The sequence below is a fragment of the Amblyomma mixtum genome, chromosome 7, assembly GCF_055824585.1.
Source record: "Amblyomma mixtum isolate Tamu chromosome 7, ASM5582458v1, whole genome shotgun sequence".
Taxonomy (NCBI): domain Eukaryota; kingdom Metazoa; phylum Arthropoda; class Arachnida; order Ixodida; family Ixodidae; genus Amblyomma; species Amblyomma mixtum.
In genome coordinates this window covers 126,271,652-126,291,988 of record NC_143018.1, presented here as the reverse complement: position 1 = coordinate 126,291,988, position 20,337 = coordinate 126,271,652, and the positions used below count along the sequence as shown (strand labels likewise).

The following is a 20,337-nucleotide window of genomic DNA, read 5'->3' as shown; positions in this document are numbered from 1 at the left end:
GAAACAATTTCCACTTCACCCCCATGGAATACGGTATCTGCCCATTGAAAACGAGGACGGAGTACCTTTCGATCTGATAATGTTACTGGGCCTCCACAGTATTTGGCGCGCGAGAATGGCAGGATATTACTGTGATCCCGACGCGAGGCCAGCACGAATTTATTTTCGTTAAACTGTCCACCGGTTTGTTGAGAGTGTCAAATCTGTTGGCGAGGCTCCCGAGTGGCTGTCAAGGGTGGAGCCTTTGATGGCCCTAAAGGAATTTTAATGTGACGAAGCCAGCCCCTGGCAGGCTGACTATATCAACACCAAGTGTTCATTGTGTCCCGCCATTTTGTTGTGTAATGTCAAAGCCAGGCAATAAAGAAAAAAAAAGTATAGTGGCCAGTATCCCCGCCTGTCACGCGGGAGACCGGGGTTCGATTCCCCGACGGGGAGTTTCTTTTTTTCCCCCTTTAGCCTTCTGTGCCTTCAACTAAGCGACGGTGCGCCTTTGTTCCTGTCTCCTCGTTAGTATAGTGGCCAGTATCCCCGCCTGTCACGCGGGAGACCGGGGTTCGATTCCCCGACGGGGAGTTTCTTTTTTTCCCCCTTTAGCCTTCTGTGCCTTCAACTAAGCGACGGTGCGCCTTTGTTCCTGTCTCCTCGTTAGTATAGTGGCCAGTATCCCCGCCTGTCACGCGGGAGACCGGGGTTCGATTCCCCGACGGGGAGTTTCTTTTTTTCCCCCTTTAGCCTTCTGTGCCTTCAACTAAGCGACGGTGCGCCTTTGTTCCTGCCTCCTCGTTAGTATAGTGGCCAGTATCCCCGCCTGTCACGCGGGAGACCGGGGTTCGATTCCCCGACGGGGAGTTTCTTTTTTTCCCCCTTTAGCCTTCTGTGCCTTCAACTAAGCGACGGTGCGCCTTTGTTCCTGCCTCCTCGTTAGTATAGTGGATTCCATTTCCGGCCACGGCAGTGAACGGACGTGTTATCATGAGCTCCGGCGGAGCGGTGTTAGCGGCTCAGCCGAGCCGCGGAAACAGGATTGCTGCTGAAGATAGCGAAGCAGGTTACGAAGTTATGCTGCCCCACCTCCCTACAGGTCGTATAGTTTTGAATACCGTATTTTTGCACGGCGACGTTCGAGCGCGGCCGTATAGGGTCGAGGACTACAGGGACGCCCTTGCCCGTTTGGAACTGCTTCCCGAGGTTGTGGCCTTGGGAGCATTTCAAATGAATCATGTGTGGGCGGTTACGTTTAAGAACCCTGAAGCTGTAAAGAAAATGCTCGCTTCCGGGAGCATTCGCGTCAAGGAGCACCGGTGTCTCGTGATCGACCCCAACAAGCAAGAGGTGCGTGTTAAAGTGCACTGTGTTCTCCACAACGTGACTGACGAAGAAGTACGTGTGGCCTTCCTGCCGTATGGCGAAGTGACCGAGCTCTCGAAGGAGCGCTGGCGTGTGTTCGGCGTAACAGAAAAAGGTTCAACAACCCGAGTACTAAGCCTGAAGTTGAAGTCAAGCGTCACAGTTGAGGACATACCTCACCAGCTTCGTATTGCCGGTGAACCTGCACTTTTGGTGGTCGCTGGGAGGCCTCCACTCTGCCTCCGATGCCAAGGGAAGGGCCACATTCGTCGCGACTGTCGAGTGCCTCGGTGCTCGCGATGTCGCCGGTTTGGTCATGACGAAAGCCAATGTGTACCCACGTACGCGACCATGACAGGGCCTGCAAGGAATATTGACGTGGCTGAACATGTCATGGATGAGGTGGAGGCCGAGGAAGCGTCAGGATCAGCTGGTGGCAAAGCAGCAGCCGATGAGAAGAGCGCTCAACATTCAAGCGTTGAGCACAGCGAGACAAGCCTGGTCAAGCCACCTCAGGAGTTACAACACGCCCCTGAGGAAACGGCGAGCCAAGAGATGCAGCCTGCCGTCAGAACTTCTACGAGCCCAGTAGAGGAGGCGCACATAGGGCAAGACAATAACGACATCACAATGGGAAACGCTGCGGTTTTATCCACGAAGCGCGCTCATCTCGAAACAGTGCAAGGTGACCAATCAACAGACGGCGCCCCTTCGGAGGAGCCGCCCCCCAAAGCGGCGCCGACGCGACGGGCGTCCTTCAAGCCGAAGCCAATTATTCCACCAGACAGAAGACCAGCGGACGCGGCGCCTAAATAGCGCTGCAACTGCGGTAACGCGCTACTGCCGAGTCCGGATCAACATGCAACGGTGCCCACCATAAACCATGGAAGGGAACTTTGTGCGCGACCGTCAAACTTTCGCCATGGACTGTGAAAGTGCGAGGGACAGCTTAGCTGCGATGCCCCAGCGTACGGAACCCTCTGCAGCGCCGTGGTGTCCTGAGGTGAGCACTCCTCGAACTGCGGGTGCCTTAAAAAATGATGAAGGAACAATGTTTCACGTGCCACTGCGCGTAGCCACGCTGAACGTGCGGGGACTGGCGGCGAGGAAACGGCAATGCCAGGTCAGTCGCCTCTTCCTAGAAAATGAATTGGATATAGTCGCATTGCAAGAAACAAAGATTGAGAGCCAAGAACACACAGAGCGCATGGTTGAAAAATTTCGGTCCCGATACAGTGTCTGTATATGTCACGCGGTTGGCAGATCCGGAGGTTGTGCGTTATTTCTGAAGAATAATCTGGGCATTGCAAATGAAACTGTTGTTGCGTCCGAAGGAGGACGGTTGCTGGTTGTTGATTTTAGTTTTTCTGGATGTGCTTGGCGAGTGATTTGTGTCTATGCTCCTAATAGTCAAAAGGAGCGTGTGAGTTTTTTTGAAAAAGTCGAGCTGTATTTGAGCTGCGAGAAAAGTGTTGTTTTGATGGGCGACTTCAATTGCGTGTGCTTGCCAGAGGATCGAGTTCCGAACGTTTCGGTGCGTGATCAGAGTGCACAGTACCTTGATGCAATAATTCAAGAACATGAAATGGAAGATATTGGTTGGATGTTGTCCCAAGGCTCGCACCCATGCTTTACGCACTTCCAACGCGGCAGCAATGCGAGGCTAGATAGAGTGTATGCAAGCATAGGATTTGTGACCGTGTGCAGTAAATATCAAGTTAAACACGTTTCATTTAGCGATCACAGCCTTGTGATGGTAACTTTTGGTAGTAAAGCCGTTAAGACTCGGTTCAACTGGAAACTTTGGAAATTTAATGTGAAACTGTTAGAAGACGAAACCTTCGTTGAACAAGTTAAAAAAGAAGTGACTAAAATGTCTTCCGCCCAGTCAGGAAGCTGCGCACGTAACTGGGAAAACTTTAAGAACGCCGTCAAGATGCTAGCGATAGAAAGAGGAACTATCCTTCACCAAAACCAAAGGAAAACAGCCGAAGAATTGCAGTGCCAATTAAACTTTTTGACATGTATGGAAACAGCAGCACCTGGGTTGTACATAAAAGAAATCCGAGAAGTTAAAAGCCAGCTAGAAGCCCTAGAAACAGATAAGTACTGAGCGGCTGTGATAAGGGCGCGCGCTGAAAAACTGTGGGCGGGTGAAACGCCCAACAAGCGTGCGTTGTGCGACGAAAGAAGATATGCAGCAAAAAATGAAATCCGACAGATTCGTTACCGCAACAGAATAACGACCGATAGAGAAGAAATTGAGCAGGCGTTTGTCGAGCATTACAAAGAGCTGATAGGGAATGAAAGAAGCGTGAAGAGTGGGCTGTGCGATGATTTTTTGCAGCTCATGCCTCGATTAGATGAAGATACACGAGCTCGCCTAGAACAGCGTATAAGTTTGGAGGAGGTTCAGAAGGCTATAGATGAACTACCGCTGGGGAAAACACCAGGGCCGGATGGTCTAGGGGCTGCTTTCTATAAAACATTCAGAAAAGAAGTCAGCCCGATTTTATATGAAATGATCACAGAAGCATATAGAGTAAATCAAATGCCACCTTCCTTTCGTACTGCTCACATAGTACTGATCCCTAAAACAGATGACCGAGAGAAATTGCAGTCAGTGGGGGCTTATCGTCCGATAACCCTCACCAATGTTGACTATAAGATTTATATGAAGATCCTAGGCCGACGTTTGCAGAGTGTGATCACGAAACTCGTTGGACCGCACCAAACGTGCGGAGTGAAAGGTCGTACAATTTGCACGAATGTGCACGTTGTTCGCAGTGTCCTTGAATGCTGTGATGTATTCGGGGGCCAAGTCGCAATGATGCAACTAGACCTGTCGAAGGCGTTTGATCGTGTGGCGCACGATGTCCTGTACTCGGTTCTGGAACAAGTGAATTTAGGCAGTGTAATACAAGATGGGCTTAAAATGGTCTACACCAACTGTACGGTGCAGATAATTGTCAATAAGAACCTGAGTGAGGCCGTCCCTCTGCGTTCCTCCGTTAGGCAAGGATGCCCACTCTCGCCCTTGCTGTTCGCGCTTTATCTCGAGCCTTTCTGTTTAAATCTTATTAACAACGATCGAATTAATGGCTTCAGGTTTCAGTCATCTAATGTTAAAATTCTTGCGTACGCAGATGACATAGCTGTATTCTGCAGTGACCGCGAAAGTGTCCAGGAAACTGTTGGTGTCGCCAAACGGTTTTGTCAGCTCACAGGTGCTGAGATTAATTGGGAGAAGAGTGTCGGCTTTTGGCATGGAAATTGGGATATTACACCGCCGGCGTTCGCGAGTCTGCAGTGGACAACAGTGCCATCGAACTACTTGGGTGTGCCTCTAGAGCACTATGACAAGAGCGCTGATTTCTGGAATGAGGTGACACCAAGAGTAAAAGAAAAAGCAAGGTCATGGCAAGGACGAGAATTGTCGATGTTTGCGAGGGCAACAGTTTGCAACATTTTCTTAATCGCCAAGGTGTGGTATGTTTTGCAGTTTTTGGCTATGTCGCGAGTAAATGTGCAAAAAATGCACAGGGTGTTTGCTGTGTTTATCTGGAGTTCAAGTTGGGAGAGGGTAAAAAGAACTAATTTGTTTCGAACTGTTCAAGATGGCGGTCTTGGTCTCGCGCATTTGTTTGTCCGCCAGCTTGTGTCCCGATTTATGTTTGTGAGGGATCAGAACGACCCCTTTTTGCGTTCAATGATGCAAGTGCGACTGAGCAGCGCTCTGCCCGATTTTGTAGTGTCTACTGTAAGATTGTCAGCTTATGGTGCTAGAGGTTACCTGAAAGAAGTTGTGGACTCTGTGCGATTCCTGAAGGTGCGGTTTTCACTGGAGTACCTCAGCACTGTAAAGAGGAAAAAACTGTACAGAGATCTGATAGACATCATAATGCCTGTGCCTCTGTATCGTACAATAAACTCTGCAGGCCCAGGGCAAGATGTTCTCAAAAGAATTAAAAAGATGCCAGTTAAGGCAAGCACAAAAACATTCTTTTTCAAACTGCATACGGGTACTTTGCCGGTTAAGACGTGGCTTGCGGACAAAGGTATATTTGTGCCATGGACAACGAACTGCTTGCTTTGCAAGAAGCCTGAAACCATAGAACATGTGTTCATTGAATGCTGGGACCCAATTTTTTATTGGGATGTCTTACAACGTACGCTAAAGAAAGAATTACCCATATCACCAATTGGCATTCGCTACTTACCGGTAGACAAAGATGACACAGGTGTCCCCTATGACATGATTATGCTCCTGGGCCTGCATAGTTTATGGAAAACTCGAATGGCTGTCCGGAATGGAGATGTTGTTATCCGATCTGTCAGGGAGAACTTTGTGGAGAGTGTGTGTTACTTACGAGATGTGTACCAAGCGCAGGCGGACCCACCTGCATGGTTGAGTGTGCTTCATGAACTGGTGCAATTCAAGAAATTTTAACTTGCGACCGGCCTAAGCAGGCCTGGTTGTTTTAGCAATGTATCGTGCTTGTTTCAATAAAAAGGTATTTAAAAAAAAAAAAAAAAAAACCTCGTTAGTATAGTGGCCAGTATCCCCGCCTGTCACGCGGGAGACCGGGGTTCGATTCCCCCACGGGGAGTTTCTTTTTTTCCCTCTTTAGCCTTCTGTGCCTTTAACTAAGCGACGGTGCGCGGGTGCTTCTGCTTCCTCGTTAGTATAGTGGCCAGTATCCCCGACTGTCACGCGGGAGACCGGGGTTCGATTCCCCGACGGGGAGTTTCTTTTTTTTTCCCCTTTAGCCTTCTGTGCCTTTAACTAAGCGACGGTGCGCGTGTGCTTCTGCCTCCTCGTTAGTATAGTGGCCAGTATCCCCGCCTGTCACGCGGGAGACCGGGGTTCGATTCCCCGACGGGGAGTTTCTTTTTTTCCCCCTTTAGCCTTCTGTGCCTTTAACTAAGCGACGGTGCGCGTGTGCTTCTGCCTCCTCGTTAGTATAGTGGCCAGTATCCCCGCCTGTCACGCGGGAGACCGGGGTTCGATTCCCCGACGGGGAGTTTCTTTTTTTTTCCCCTTTAGCCTTCTGTGCCTTTAACTAAGCGACGGTGCGCGTGTGCTTCTGCCTCCTCGTTAGTATAGTGGCCAGTATCCCCGCCTGTCACGCGGGAGACCGGGGTTCGATTCCCCGACGGGGAGTTTCTTTTTTTCCCCCTTTAGCCTTCTGTGCCTTTAACTAAGCGACGGTGCGCGTGTGCTTCTGCCTCCTCGTTAGTATAGTGGGGATTCTGCTTCCGGCCACGCTAGTGAACGGACGCAGGATGCAGGGCTCCATTCTACTTCCGGCCACCGAGCGTGACGGACGCAGGATCATGAGCTCCAGCGGAGCGGCGATAGCGGCCCTTTCCAGCCGCGGAAACAGGCTCGAGGACAACGAAGATAGCGACTATCAGATTATTCTGCCAACTTTGCCCACCGGACGCGTTGTTTTTAACACGCTTTTTTTGCACGGAGATGTGCGGGTTAGGCCATACAGGGTCGAGGATTTCCGTGACGCCCTTGCCAACGTTGGTGCGCTCCCCGACGTTTTGGCGTTGGGGGCGTATCAGATCAACCATGTGTGGGCTGTCACCTTAACCAGCACAGAAGCAACAAAGAAGCTGGCGGCGTTCAAGGAACTGGAAGTTAAAGGCCGCCGCTGCCTCATCATCGATCCCGAAGACCAACAAGTGAAGCTGCGACTCCACTGGATGTTGCACGGCGTTGCAGATGATGACATCCGGACGGCCTTTGCGGCTTTTGGGAACGTGACCGAAGTGACCCGGGAGAGGTGGCGAGTTCAAGGCGTCAAGGAGAAGGGGTCCACCACGAGGACGGTGCTCCTGAAATTGAAGCCGGGCATCAAGGTAGATGACTTACCGCACCAGCTGCGAGTCGCCGGGGAATTAGCCCTTGTCGTTGTGCCTGGGCGGGCGATGCAGTGCTTACGCTGTCGAGGCACGGGACACGTCCGCCGCGAATGTAAGGTGCCCCGGTGTTCAAAATGTAGGCGCTACGGACATGAGGAGGCTGACTGTGTGCTCACGTACGCTTCGGCCGCGGGACCTGGAACGAGGGAGCGGTCGGCGGAGCTCACTATGGACGTAGTCGAGGCAGAGGAGGCGGCAAAGGGAACCGGAGAAGAGCGTACGCAGGTACGGGAGACAGACTCGTCGGGAGACTCCGCTCGAGACATCAAAGCTGCCAGCGATGCGGGGAGGAGTGACGCTGCACCTGACCTCCCTAGGTCAGACGAAGAGACGTCACCTCAGCCGGCAGACGACATGGAGCAGGATAACGGTGAGGAGCACCCGGACACCAGCGGTACTCGTTCGCCAAGCGTCACAGCCCCAGCCAAGCGACCCCACACACAGACCGATCTCGAAGGTGACAAGGCAACAGACCCCGGTGTCGACGAGCCGCCAGCAAAAACAGTCCAACCCCGGCGGTCCACACTACGTCCGCGGCCAAACCTTTCTTCGGAGAGGCGTGCAGCGGACAAAGCGCCCCCGCTGCCAGTTCAGCCGCTCGCACCAGGCGGAGGCGGTTCCAACGACGGCGTCTAGCCGCGCGCTAGACGAGGAAGGTAAGCACCATGCTCTCGGTCTTTTCACCCTTTATGAAAATGGCGCCTGAAACCCCTTTGAGTGTAGCCACGTTAAATGTCAGGGGATTGGCAGCCAAAAAGAAGCAGAGCCAAGTACACCGCCTGCTAAGTGACCATGATATCGACGTGCTTGCCGTACAAGAAACAAAGGTTGATGGGGAGGAAGAGACCGGGAGCATGGTGCAACGTTTCACGGCTAGATTTTACGCCATTGTGAGCCACGCGGTAGGGACATCGGCTGGGTGTGTATTGTTTGTCAAAAAGCTGCCCGGACTGATTGTACAGGCTCACTACTCATGTCTGTCAGGACGGTGTGTTGTAGCCGATTTTGCATATTCCAATGCTGAGTGGCGCATTATTTGTGTGTATGCCCCTAACATTGTTGAGGAAAGAGCAGTGTTTTTCGAGAATGTTATGCAGCAGTTAAGTACGGAGAGGCAGGTTATAATGCTGGGCGATTTCAACTGTGTACTGAATGCTCGGGACAAAACCAGCACACGCGGCTTCAGAGACAAGAGTACTGATGTGTTGTGCCAGTTAACAAGCGAGTGGAATATGGAAGATGTGGCTGAGTACCTGGGGGGAGCGCGCGCCGTACAGTACACGCACTTCCAAGGTGCGAGCCACGCGCGCCTTGACAGAATTTATGTGTCGCTGGATTTGATTCCCGTATGTAATGGATACCAAGTTGTGCCCATGACATTCACGGATCACTGCTTAGTGAAATGCGTATTCGGCACCAGAAAACGAAGGAATGCATTTAGCTGGGAGTTATGGAAATTTAACAACAAATTGCTCAGTGATGAAGCCTTTAGACAGGTTGTACTAAATGAACTCATTAAAGTAAGGCCGGGCACATTGTACGAAATCTGGAAGCAATGGGAGATGTGCAAAGAACAGATTAAAATAAAGGCCATTGATAGGTCCAGTTGCCTGCGGTATCAGGAGAAAATTAAAGAAACCCAGCTAAAGGCTTTGCTGGAAAAACTACATGAGCAAGAATGTAAGGCACCCGGCAAATGGATAGAAGATATTAGGAAAATAAAAGAACAGCTTGCGTTGATGGAAGAAGACAGATACCAAGGAGCGTTAGTGAGGGCAAGGGCGGAAAGCTGGAGCATGGGCGAGACGCCCTCGAAAAGAGCACTGGCATTAGAAAAGGCTCATGCAGAGAAAAATCATATTGATAAGATTGCATGGGGTGGCATGCTATCGTCAGATGACGAACATATCAGACAAGGCTTCTTCCAATATTATCAGCAGCTTTTTAACAAACAGAACGTCGACATAAACTTGTTCAAAGAAAAGTTTCTTAAGGCTATGCCACGACTAGACGAGGACACGAAGAAAAGATTAGAGATGCCAATCACAGAACTCGAGGTCGAAAAAGCAATCGATAGTTTAAATATGGGAAAGTCGCCTGGGCCAGACGGCTTAAGTGCAGCTTTCTATAAGGGGTTTAAGAACGAAATAGCGCCAATATTGACTGCGTTGTTCCAAGAAGCCTACGAAATAAACAGATTGCCGCTGTCATACGGGTTATCTCACACTATTCTAATTCCCAAGACAAATAACGAGGAAAAGCTCCAGCAGGTCACAGCTTACAGGCCAATTTCCTTGACTAATGTCGATTATAAAATTTTAATGAAAGTGCTAGCAAGGAGGCTGCAGTCAGTAATTCAGGATATTGTCGGCCCTCATCAAACGTGCGGGATAAAGGGGAGATCAATTATGACTAACATACACACGGCAAGATCGGTTCTGGAGTGTTGTGATCTGACTAATGAATGTGTGGCCATCCTCCAACTAGACCTCGAAAAAGCATTTGACTGTGTAGCCCACGAAATTTTGCTCAGTATTCTGGACCACGCGAATGTAGGTTCCGTAATTCGAGAGGGCGTGGCCATGGCGTACCGCGGCTGCACTACGAGATTAATTATAAACAAGAGTCTGGGGGCCCCCATTCGGGTGCAACGTTCGGTACGCCAGGGCTGCCCCCTCAGTCCACTTTTGTTTGCCATTTACATAGAGACACTATGTTTGAACATTATTAAGAACGAGGCTGTTCAAGGTTTTAGGTTGCAGGCAGCTGAAGTCAAGTTGCTTGCGTACGCGGATGACCTAGCGGTGTTTGCTGTGAATCAGCAGAGCATACGGGAGGCTGTTGTGTCAGTTGACAGTTTCAGGAAGGCAACCGGAAGTAAAGTGAACTGGGCAAAGTGCCAGGGACTTTGGCATGGGGGTTGGCCATCAACCCCAGATCTTTTTGCAAATGTGACTTGGGTAACTATCCCCCCAAAATACCTAGGAGTGCCACTAAATTGCTACCGGGACAGTGATGCATATTGGAAAGAACAAGCGAACGAACTACGGGAAAAATCAGATAGATGGAAGGGGGCACATTTATCAATCTTTGCGAGAGCGACGGTGTGTAACTTGTTCTTTTTAAGCAAACTGTGGTACGTCATGCAAGTGTTGCACTGTTCTCGGGCAAATGTACAGAAGATACATCGCATTTTAGCTGTTTTTGTTTGGGGTTCGACCTGGGAACGGTGCAGACGGACGAATTTGTTTAGACGTGTGAAAGATGGTGGCCTTGGGCTAGGACATCTGTTTCTGCGCCAGCTTGTAAACAGGTTTTTCTTTTTTCGAGATGTGCGTGACCCTTTTTTGAGAACTATGTGTCAACTAAGGTTGACCCGTGTTTTGCCTGATTTTGTTGTGGGAACAAATTATTTTTCCGGAAGAACTTTAGGTTACTTCAGAGAAGTTGCTGATAGCGTTAAATTTCTTGTTGTGCGTTTTTCGAGAGAATATTTAAGTGACGTGAAGCGGAAAAAGCTATACGCAGATCTGTGTGATGTTGTTTTTCCAGTGCCCATGTACAGAGCTTTGTACGATGAAGGCCACGGAGGGGATGTTCTGAAAAGAGTAAAAAGAATGCAAGTGCAGCCAGGAACCAAAACTTTCTTCTTCAAGTTGCATACCGAGACACTATCAGTTAAAGGGTTTTTGGAGGGAAGGGGTTTATTCCTACCGTGGGGTTCGCATTGCCTAATATGCAAGTGCCCCGAAACAATAGACCATGTGTTTCTTCACTGTTGGGAGGGTGTGTTTTTTTGGGACGTTTTGCAACGAACACTTAAAAGAGAACTGCCGCTTCATCCCCACGGTATCAGATATTTGGCAATTGAAAACCAGGACGGGTTCCCGTTTGATCAGGTAATGCTCTGGGGCCTCCATAGTATATGGCGCTCCAGAATGGCGGGGTATTACTGCGATTCTGACGCGAGACCAGCCCGCATGTATTTTCGGGAAAATGTACGTAGATTTGTTGAAGTGATGAAACTGCAAGCTTGTGTACCCGATTGGCTACCCAGGATGGAAAATTTGACTCTGTTGAGAGAATTTTAAACTTGACATGGCCTGCCAGGAAGATCTGGCAGGTTGCTGGTTTTTCAAAGTTTGGTTTATGTAATTTTTGTGTTGTTTTCTCGAAGGCAATAAAGAAAAAAAAAAAAAAAGGATGCAGGGCTCCGTAATAGCGGCTTCAGCGGCCCAGCAGGGCCGCGGTAACAGGATTTTTGATACTGAAGACCCGGAATATCAAGTGTTGCTGCCTCAACTGCCGACAGGCCGTATTGTTTTAAATACGTTGTTTTTGCATAATGATGTGCGGGCCAGGCCGTATCGCGTGGAGCACTTCCGCGATGCGCTGGCGGGCTTAGGCCTACTGCCCGATGTTATCGCCCTTGGGGCGTATCAGATGAGCCACGTTTGGGCAATCACCTTCAAGAGCGACGAAGGCGTCAAGAGGCTCGCAAGCGTCAAGAACATGAAAGTGAAGGAGCATCGCTGTATTGTGGTCGACCCAGCCAACCAGGCGGTGCAATTGAAGCTGCATTGGATGCTGTACTGTCAGCAGCAAAAGTTTGCGGGATCTCCAGCGCGTGGCGGAGCGACGCAAAACTGCATTCCAGCGCCATCTGCCGCGATTACGCCCGATGTCGAGGCTCACGGAAATGGCGTTTGAAGCACGCTTTGCGCATGCCTATCCTTTCTTCGCTATCAAGCATGCCTTGACGTTTGCTTCCCCGTGACGTGCTTATCAGACTCAGGGAAACCGCTGAGGCGCTGTGTGATGTTCGCAGCCAGTCCTACTTTGGCTCGCGCGAGGGATCGGAGCACTTGTCACCATCGCAGCAGCCGAAACAGACGCGCAACGACGGTGACACGGCGATTCGTTGCCAGTGGCAAAAGCGGATCCCGGCGAAGAACGCGATGAGACATGCCCTATAACAAAGAAAGGACAGGCATGCACAAATAATGGCTAACACGGAAGTGCTCCCTTAGCAAAAACTAATACGTTTGGAATATACGGAGGTCTATTTAAAATGTATTTTAAACATATTCTGTATTCATGAATGCACTAAAAATATGTAGGAAATACGTTTCTGAAATTTCATGCTTGGTATTCGAAATATATTTTTAAAATGTGCCAAAAATACCTCACTTAAAGCATACTTCGAGCACTTTTCAAATACATGAAAAAATATGCATGCAGTTTTAGCATCTTGTGAGTGTATTAAAAGTGTATTTTCAGAAATATGAAATTAATTCATCGAAAGTATACTTCAATTCTAGAAAACTGGCAGCCCTTGTAAACGTATATGTATGCAGTTTTAGCATCTTGTCAATGTATTAAAAGTGAACTTTCGTAAATATGAAATTAATTCATCCGAAATATATTTCAATCCTAACAAACGGGCAGTCCTTTTAAACGTCTTTGCACACTTCTAGCTGCCATGAACAGTCGAGTGCTCGAAATCGTGTTTCGGGAAATGGCATTTGCGTGTCGTCAATGTATTTGAAGTGTACTTCCGTAAATACGTAATTAATTCGTCCAAAGAACACTGAAATTCTAGCAAATTGGCAGTCCGCATTAGCATATTTGCAGCGCACTACAAGCTGTCGTTGAACAATCTAATGCTCAAAATCGAGTTTCGGGACATCGCATTTTGGTGCTGGCCATCTATTTAAAGTGTACTTTCGTAAATACGCAATTAATCCGTCTGAAGTATATTTAAATTCTAACAAATGGGTTGTCCGCGTAAACATATTTGCATTACACTTCAAGCTACCGTGGAACAATCTAGGGCTCGAAATGACGTTTCAGCGAAGAGTGAAAACTTTCCCTTTCTTGTCATCCTTTCGTTTATGGTAACTTCTAGCAGGAAGGTGATCACCACTTATACCCCTGCTACACGGGCGCTTCGAATGCCTTCCAGCCGAATGTCATCTAACGATGCTACACGTGTTCCGGCTAAGGGAGTGCTTGAAGATAATATTACGCCAATGAATATTAACCGCGTCAGCATGAAATTTCCCCGGGAGTGCGCCGATGAGGACGACTGCACTCATACTGTTGTTTACATCGCTTGTTTACATAACGTAAAACACAATCTGCGCTTTGGTTCTAATAAACAATCTGTTTTCTTTTTTACTGGTTGTACTCGTGATTGTTTACGCAGTGCTACAATGTGTGGGAAGCGATGATGCGATCGCACGCCTGAGAAAGCCGGGTTGTTGGCATCGCGCAGGACTGGCGCTTCTCGCTTCTTGTCCCGGCTTTCTCCGACGTGACCAGTACTTTTTTTTAAACTACTTTATCCAGAAGTATGTATGGCGACTGTTCGCTTTAACTGAAACGGCCTAACTTGTTATCCACAAGCTAGCGACGGCGACGACAGCTGCTGGCCGTAAAGCACGGCTCGGCAGTCTGGGTCACACCGGCGATTCCCGTTCATCGTACGCGTGCCCTGCGATGTAAGCAATAGTTGATTTCAGGTCACTGTTGCCAAAACTACACCTGGTGACCATTTGCATTCGCTAAAGCTTGTGATTCGCTCTTCACAACCGCCGAAATCACACCCAGTCAACCACGGATATCCGTAGTACGTACGATTAAGATCCGAATCTCCAGTGCCAGGTGGGGATGTCCGTAGGGCATGCCTACGGACGTCCATATCCGGACATACGCGTCGGAGATTCGGAGTATGTCCGAAGGACGTTCGTTATAGGATGGCTGGCGGATATCCGCGGACGGATGTCCGACGGGTATCCGTGAATATGCCTTTAGGGATGTGAACTTACGACGTCACATACATATTTTGTTTTTCCTCACATAAAAAAATGAAAAGAAATTCTATTTTGCAAACGACAAATTCAGCCGATCAAATTTTTATACCGGCAATTAGTTGCATATTCGGATTATAATCAATTAACATCACTTGAATATGGTGCTGATATGGAAGAACCTGAGGTAACCGAGGCATGCTGCCTTCCATGAAAACTAAACTCCTACCAGAAGCCGCGGCACATGGAGGAAGGACATGCCGCGGCAGGACGACAGGCCTTAAAGTCGATCCAATCCAATCCGTCAGCCACCAGTTCCGGCGCGGGCGGCACGGTGCACAACAGCGCGATCTTTGCGTAGTTTTTCGTGGCATCGTGCTTCTTTCGACCTTTATTTTTGCTACAGTATGCGGTTTGTTTGTTCTGCGGTTGCTTGGCTGTGCTATAAATGTGATCAATCACCTATGCGCTCGACAAGACCTTCTTCTGCAACAGAAGCTTTCGTGAAATAGCCCGGACGTCGTACTGCACCCGACTCTTTGTTGCCTCGGATGAAAGAAGCGGCGTGTTATAACTTGCAAGTAAGTAACTGTGCTTGAAGATTACCTTGATGATGTTGCCGTGGGATGAGCAAAATGCTGTAGCATATTATACTCACTTGCACAACTTAATTGTTTGCACTGGAGTGGAAGTTACAAGTACATACGATGCGGTAGCTGCCGCAAACGTGTTTGCCCGCGTACGCGAGCCTGTCGCGAAGCTCCGTAAGCCAGTGCATCGCGCCTCTCTCGTTCTACACTACGAAAAAAATTGAGACGAGGTGTACACATGCATGGTGTGAATCTTAAGGCAGTTGTACGTAAGTTCTTAATAGCGATAAAACAGAACGCACGAAAAGGATAATGTCGGGGCTGTGTGTGTTTTGCAGTGATTCGCGACTGATTTCTTATTTTCTTACTGTCTTTGCGGTGTGTATGTGGCCCGCCTGCGGAGTGTATTGGTGCCTAAACTATGTCATGCCATGGAAAGTGCAGGTAGGTTGAAAATAATGTAAAATTCGTCTACCTTCACAGCTTATCGACTTGTTTCAACATTAGGCTTGTCAAATGGATGTTTCCAGCCATCTACAGCACAGTAATTTGCGCTGAAATTAATTTTTCATCTTTTTACTTGCAGCGTGTATGTGGACAGCTCGTGCAATTGATTGCTGCAAATGTGCCACATCGTAGTGTCAACAGGTATCTATTAGTTGCAGTGTAAGTGCATGTTGCCCACTCACAACCTGTCCACTTGTTCCCTCAGGGTTGCTGCACGGACGTCACCAGCCCATTCAGAGCAACCGTGTTGTAGCTTGCGCTGCAGAGCATTGGTCTACATGTAAGTTCGAAGTGTGTTGAAATTATCAGCTCCCCTCATGCACTCTTCATCTTTTCCTTTGCAGCACGTGTGTGGACATTTCGTGCAAATGATGGCTGCGAATGTGTGACATAGTCAGCAGGTATGTTTTGCTATGGTATTTTTTATTATGATCTTCAGTGGCAGTATCTTGATTTGCAAAAATCATGTACCCTTTCAGTGACAGTATTTTTGCATTTTTGTTTGTTTTCTAGGGAAAATCTTTTTTGCAACAGATTCAACATGAGAACACAACCTGCATACAGTAACCCGTCCTATTGCATGGGACCTCTTCCAGCGTCAAGCGTGAAGAATGCCTCTTGAAGGTTGAAAGCATGCATTAATGCCTTTAATAAAATTGTTTGATTTTAAGACAACTTGCTTTGTGTTTGGTTGCTTCCTATAGGCATATGCATTTGATGTACGATGAGGCCTGTGCCTGATATCAAACACTTTGTGGGCTTGTATATAAACTCATTTAGTATATGACAGTTAAATTAGTGGCTGCAGTCACCAAGGCCTGCAACATGCCAATGTCCTCTTTAGGTCCGCGGCGGATATCCGCGGATATCCGTATCGGATGTCCGTGGGAGATCTTTCCAGTTACAAATGTACCTCCGTCGGACGTCCCTCGGAGATCCGTCGGAGGTCGGCGGATCTCCCACGGATATCCGTACATCCGTTAAGGGACGTACATCGTACGTCCGCTGGACGTACAGTGGTTGATTGGGCAGATCCAACCCTGCGAACTCGCTGGGCCTAGTCGTCGCGGAAGGGAACAGAGCCGTCGTCGATTGAAACTGATTTGGCAAGCGCTTATCGCTGGTGAGTGTTCAGGTATGCACACGTGAAATATAGGCGTTCGTTTCGCTCATTTAGAAGCGCGAGCATGCACACACCGCCGCCTCATCACCATGCTCTCGCTCAGCCGCCGACAAGGCTGACCATCCGCCGACCGGATTCGTCGGTGTCGTTGGCCTGAAAAACGTGTCCCTCTAGAATCATATTATAGTAAACTAGATATTTCACTATAATTACATGCTGTTGTTCAGCGTGATATATACTGTCGTTGTCGGACTAGTGTGCCCGCCGTCGTCGTCGTCGCTGTACACTGAAAACGAGCTGAGGCTTTCGAATGCGTTTCGAAAGTGTCGTGCAGCACCGCGGCAGTCCATCGAGTCCGAATGTCATTCCTATTCTCGAATGCCATTCCACTCAATGTCATTCGAACATTTCCGTGTGAGAACGTGATAGCATTATACCAGCAAAAGCGCCTTGGGTACTTCTGGGTCCGAATAAGCCAGCGGAAAGGACCCCGTGTGGCAGGGCAGACCGGCTCCCTTACACGCCCATGTATCTGTTGGTTGACAGTTCGACTCCTGACCTGTGCCTGACGCAAGTTTCAACTAGCAATTCCGTTCTCAATTAATCCCAGATTCGAACGCGACCAGTAGGGTACTTCTGCGATAATTTGGAAGCCCACAGTATTTGCGCAAAAAAAGGTATCACCGTGCAAAATAGTGCGTCGCTTTCGCTGGGTATATATACGGCAAGCCAAGTATAGCGCTTGTCGTAGGATTTGTTGTTTGCTGTGTCGCTGTCGTCTTGGTATGCTGTATGTAGGTATCTGCCGTTCCCATTCAATCACGTGACCTTATAATATCAGACTCCTGTTGATTAATGATAAATACCCGTGTACGATTTGTTCTCCAGTTGATGAATGTCATTCCATGGAGCCGCCCAGTAGACTTTTTTTTAAGCCCGAGTAAACACATTTTGAATGTATTAAATGTATATTTTTAGTATATTTCTAATGTATATTTTTACTATATTTTTAATGCATTATAAATATGCTAAGCGGACAAAAATGTACTTTTCACGTATTTTTAAGAACGTTTAAAATATTATTCCTAGTATATTTAGAAAGCATTCGTATTGCAGTTTAAGCATAGGGACAAAAAAATGCGAAATAAATATGAAATTAATACAATACGTTTGAAATGCATTTTTAGCACATCCTCTTTTCGCTAAATGCTGTGAGCCTCGACATCGGGCGTAATCGCGGCAGATGGCGCTGGAATGCTGTTTTGCGTCGCTCCGCCACGCGCTGGAGATCCCGCAAACTTTTGCTGCTGACAGTACAACATGCCTGACGACGACATACGGACAGCCCTCTCACCTTACGGAAAGGTGATTGACGTTTGCCGGGAGAAATGGCGTGTTCACGGCGTGCAAGAAAAATCATCGTCAACGCGAGTGGTGTCCTTGGTTCTGCGGACGGGTCTCACCGTGGAAGACCTGCCCCACCAACTTCGTATCGCCGGTGAGCAGACCTTGGTTGTTGTCCCTGGCAGAGCACCGTTGTGCTTGAAATGCCGAAACACCGGTCATGTTCGACGTGACTGCCGCGTCCCGAAATGTACGCTTTGTTGTCGCTACGGCCATGACGAAGCGCAGTGTGAAAGGACGTACGCGTCGGTAACAGGATCGGCGCCCAAGGAAGACGTGGCGGACCTTTTCATGGACGAGGCTGACGTCGCTGAGGCCTCCCGCACGGAGAGTTGGCCGTCGGACAAGGCCGTAATGCCGTCTGAGCATAGCGCTGGCCTACCGAACGCGGCTACAGTGCAACTTACTCAGCAGAAAACTGAAGAGGAAAAGCCGAGCGATGAAAATGTGAAGGAGTTGGCCACCGAACCAGCCGCTACCGAGGTGGATGCAGCAAAACACGCACCTGGAAACGATTTGATGGACGTCGCAGAATCGGGTGTAAGCAACGCGGCGACAAAAAGGTCACGGGACTCAGCCAACAACCAGCACGAGAACCTTGGCAACGATAGCAACGATGAACCCCCGCCGAAAGCACCGGTGGGCCGTCGGGCGCCCTTCCGTCCGAAACCGAACATTCCGCCGGACAGACGGCCGGCGGCAACACCGCCTCCGTAGGACGTGGCGCCTACTGGGGCGTCCAGGCCAGCGTCGTCAAAAGATGGACGCCTTTTCAGAAGTAGCCGCTGCGTACACCGCAAAGGTACGCGTGGGAATTGTGCTGCCAATTGCTTACTTGTTGCAAAGCGCTAATATCAGTAGTTACCCAGAGGTACTGTGCGAACGGTGTGCTCTATAAGATACATGGCTCTGAGACTAGAGACAGCATTAAGAGTTGCCACCTTGAATGTTCGTGGCCTTGGAGCACGTAGGCGACAGTATCAACTTAGTCGCCTCTGTATGGAGAAGGAACTCGATGTCATCGCGATACAAGAAACTAAGGTCGAGACTCAAGAGCAGACCGATCGCATGGTGATGCCTTTTACCGCGCATTATAATGTGTGTGTATGCCATGCTAATGGCATGTCAGGCGGGTGCGCACTGATGATACGGAAGAGTGCTGGCATTATTGAAGAGAGTATGACTGTTTGCCAAATTGGCCGCATGCTTATTGTAGATTTTTCTTTTTCTGAATCCTTGTGGCGGATCATATGCGTTTATGCTTCTAACAATGTGAATGACCGAATGGTATTTTTTGAGTACATTGAGCAGTACTTAAAGTGTGATCGCTTTGTCATATTTCTCGGTGATTTTAACTGTGTGTGTTTTGCGGAGGATCGATTCAGAGGTGCACATGTTCGTGACAAAAGTGCTCTCCTTTTGAGCTCACTAATTGAGGAGCACAACCTAGAAGATGTGGGCCGAGTCTTCACTGGCGGTATGCTTCCGCAGTACACACACAATCAGAGAGAGAGCCGAGCAAGGTTGGACAGAGTGTATATTTCACTAGACTTGATGCCCCTATGTAACAGTTGCAGTGTCACACCACTATCATTCACAGATCATAGCTTGGTGAGCTTCGCACTCGGGAAAAAAACTAAGACGACACGATTTAACTGGGACATGTGGAAATTCAATGAAAAGCTTCTTGATGATGAACTGTTCTCAAGCAGAGTTAAGGGAAAATTAACAGAGATGCTGACAATGAAGCATGAAAACTTTCGGACTGCATGGGAGGAATTTAAGAGCCAAGTTAAGCTCATTGCAATCGAAAGAGGAAGCAGCCGGAAGCACGAAGAACTGCAGAAGCAAAAAGAGCTGCAAAGGAAACTGGAATTTCTTTTAAACGTACAAAACTTTGACCACGATCAATTGGCTGAGAACGTGAAGAAAGTGAGACATGAACTAGAAGTTATTGATACAGAGCGATACAAGGCTGCAGTCATACGTTCTCGTAGTGAAAGGTTATGGATGGGTGAGGTGCCAAACAAGCGCGCAATGAGCGATGAAAAACGGCAGGCGTCAAGAAACGAGATCAAGCAGATACGTTTCCAAAATGAAGTGACATCAGATCCCGCGGTGATCGAGAATGCTTTTGTTGACCATTATCGCGATGTGTTCGGCAATGTCACACGCCTCGAGCCAGGCTTCGACAGCGATTTCATGATCGGAATGCCAAGACTGGATGACGATGTTAAAGACAGCCTAGAAATGCCAATAAGTGTGAGCGAGATCAAAACAGCGATAGAGAAGCTGCCGTCGGGCAAATCGCCAGGGCCGGACGGCCTAGGCGCAGCTTTTTACAAAGCTTTCAGTGAAGAATTGGCGTGCATTTTGCATAAACTTCTGTCAGAAGCGTATGAATTTAAAAAAGTCGCTCCTTCATTCCGGACATCACACACAGTGCTGATTCCAAAAACCGATGATCCGGAAAAGCTCCTTCTTGTAGGCTCATATAGACCGATATCTCTCACCAATACAGACTACAAAATTTTTATGAAAGTCTTAGCTGGACGATTACAAGTGGTAATTAAAGAGCTAGTAGGGCCACATCAGAGGTACGGCATTAGAGAGCGCA

The 20,337-nt window shown here is 48.6% G+C and overlaps 1 protein-coding gene, 1 long non-coding RNA gene and 6 other non-coding genes across 9 annotated transcripts; all 8 read left to right on the top strand.

The window, feature by feature from the left end:
* Positions 1-504: 504 nt before the first annotated feature.
* TRNAD-GUC (transfer RNA aspartic acid (anticodon GUC)) lies at positions 505-576 on the top strand. The gene has a single exon. It is a non-coding gene; the product is annotated as a tRNA-Asp (tRNA).
* Positions 577-642: 66 nt separating this feature from the next.
* Positions 643-714, top strand: TRNAD-GUC (transfer RNA aspartic acid (anticodon GUC)). Its single transcript has one exon. It is a non-coding gene; the product is annotated as a tRNA-Asp (tRNA).
* Positions 715-780: 66 nt separating this feature from the next.
* TRNAD-GUC (transfer RNA aspartic acid (anticodon GUC)) lies at positions 781-852 on the top strand. Its single transcript has one exon. It is a non-coding gene; the product is annotated as a tRNA-Asp (tRNA).
* A 123-nt stretch (positions 853-975) lies between these two features.
* Positions 976-2,258, top strand: LOC149337447 (uncharacterized). Its single transcript, XM_089554885.1, has one exon. It carries the CDS (start codon positions 976-978, stop codon positions 2,164-2,166), a length of 1,191 nt encoding a protein of 396 aa, XP_089411011.1. The 3' UTR covers positions 2,167-2,258.
* Positions 2,259-6,165: 3,907 nt separating this feature from the next.
* On the top strand, positions 6,166-6,237 carry TRNAD-GUC (transfer RNA aspartic acid (anticodon GUC)). The gene has a single exon. It is a non-coding gene; the product is annotated as a tRNA-Asp (tRNA).
* A 66-nt stretch (positions 6,238-6,303) lies between these two features.
* On the top strand, positions 6,304-6,375 carry TRNAD-GUC (transfer RNA aspartic acid (anticodon GUC)). Its single transcript has one exon. It is a non-coding gene; the product is annotated as a tRNA-Asp (tRNA).
* Positions 6,376-6,442: 67 nt separating this feature from the next.
* Positions 6,443-6,514, top strand: TRNAD-GUC (transfer RNA aspartic acid (anticodon GUC)). Its single transcript has one exon. It is a non-coding gene; the product is annotated as a tRNA-Asp (tRNA).
* Positions 6,515-14,283: 7,769 nt separating this feature from the next.
* On the top strand, positions 14,284-15,868 carry LOC149337443 (uncharacterized). Of its 2 annotated transcripts, none has more exons than XR_016284630.1 (5): positions 14,284-14,677; positions 15,273-15,334; positions 15,399-15,473; positions 15,538-15,594; positions 15,707-15,868. It is a non-coding gene; the product is annotated as an uncharacterized LOC149337443 (long non-coding RNA). The 2 variants fall into 2 exon arrangements; XR_016284631.1 differs by having other exon boundaries at positions 15,679-15,868.
* Positions 15,869-20,337: the final 4,469 nt, after the last annotated feature.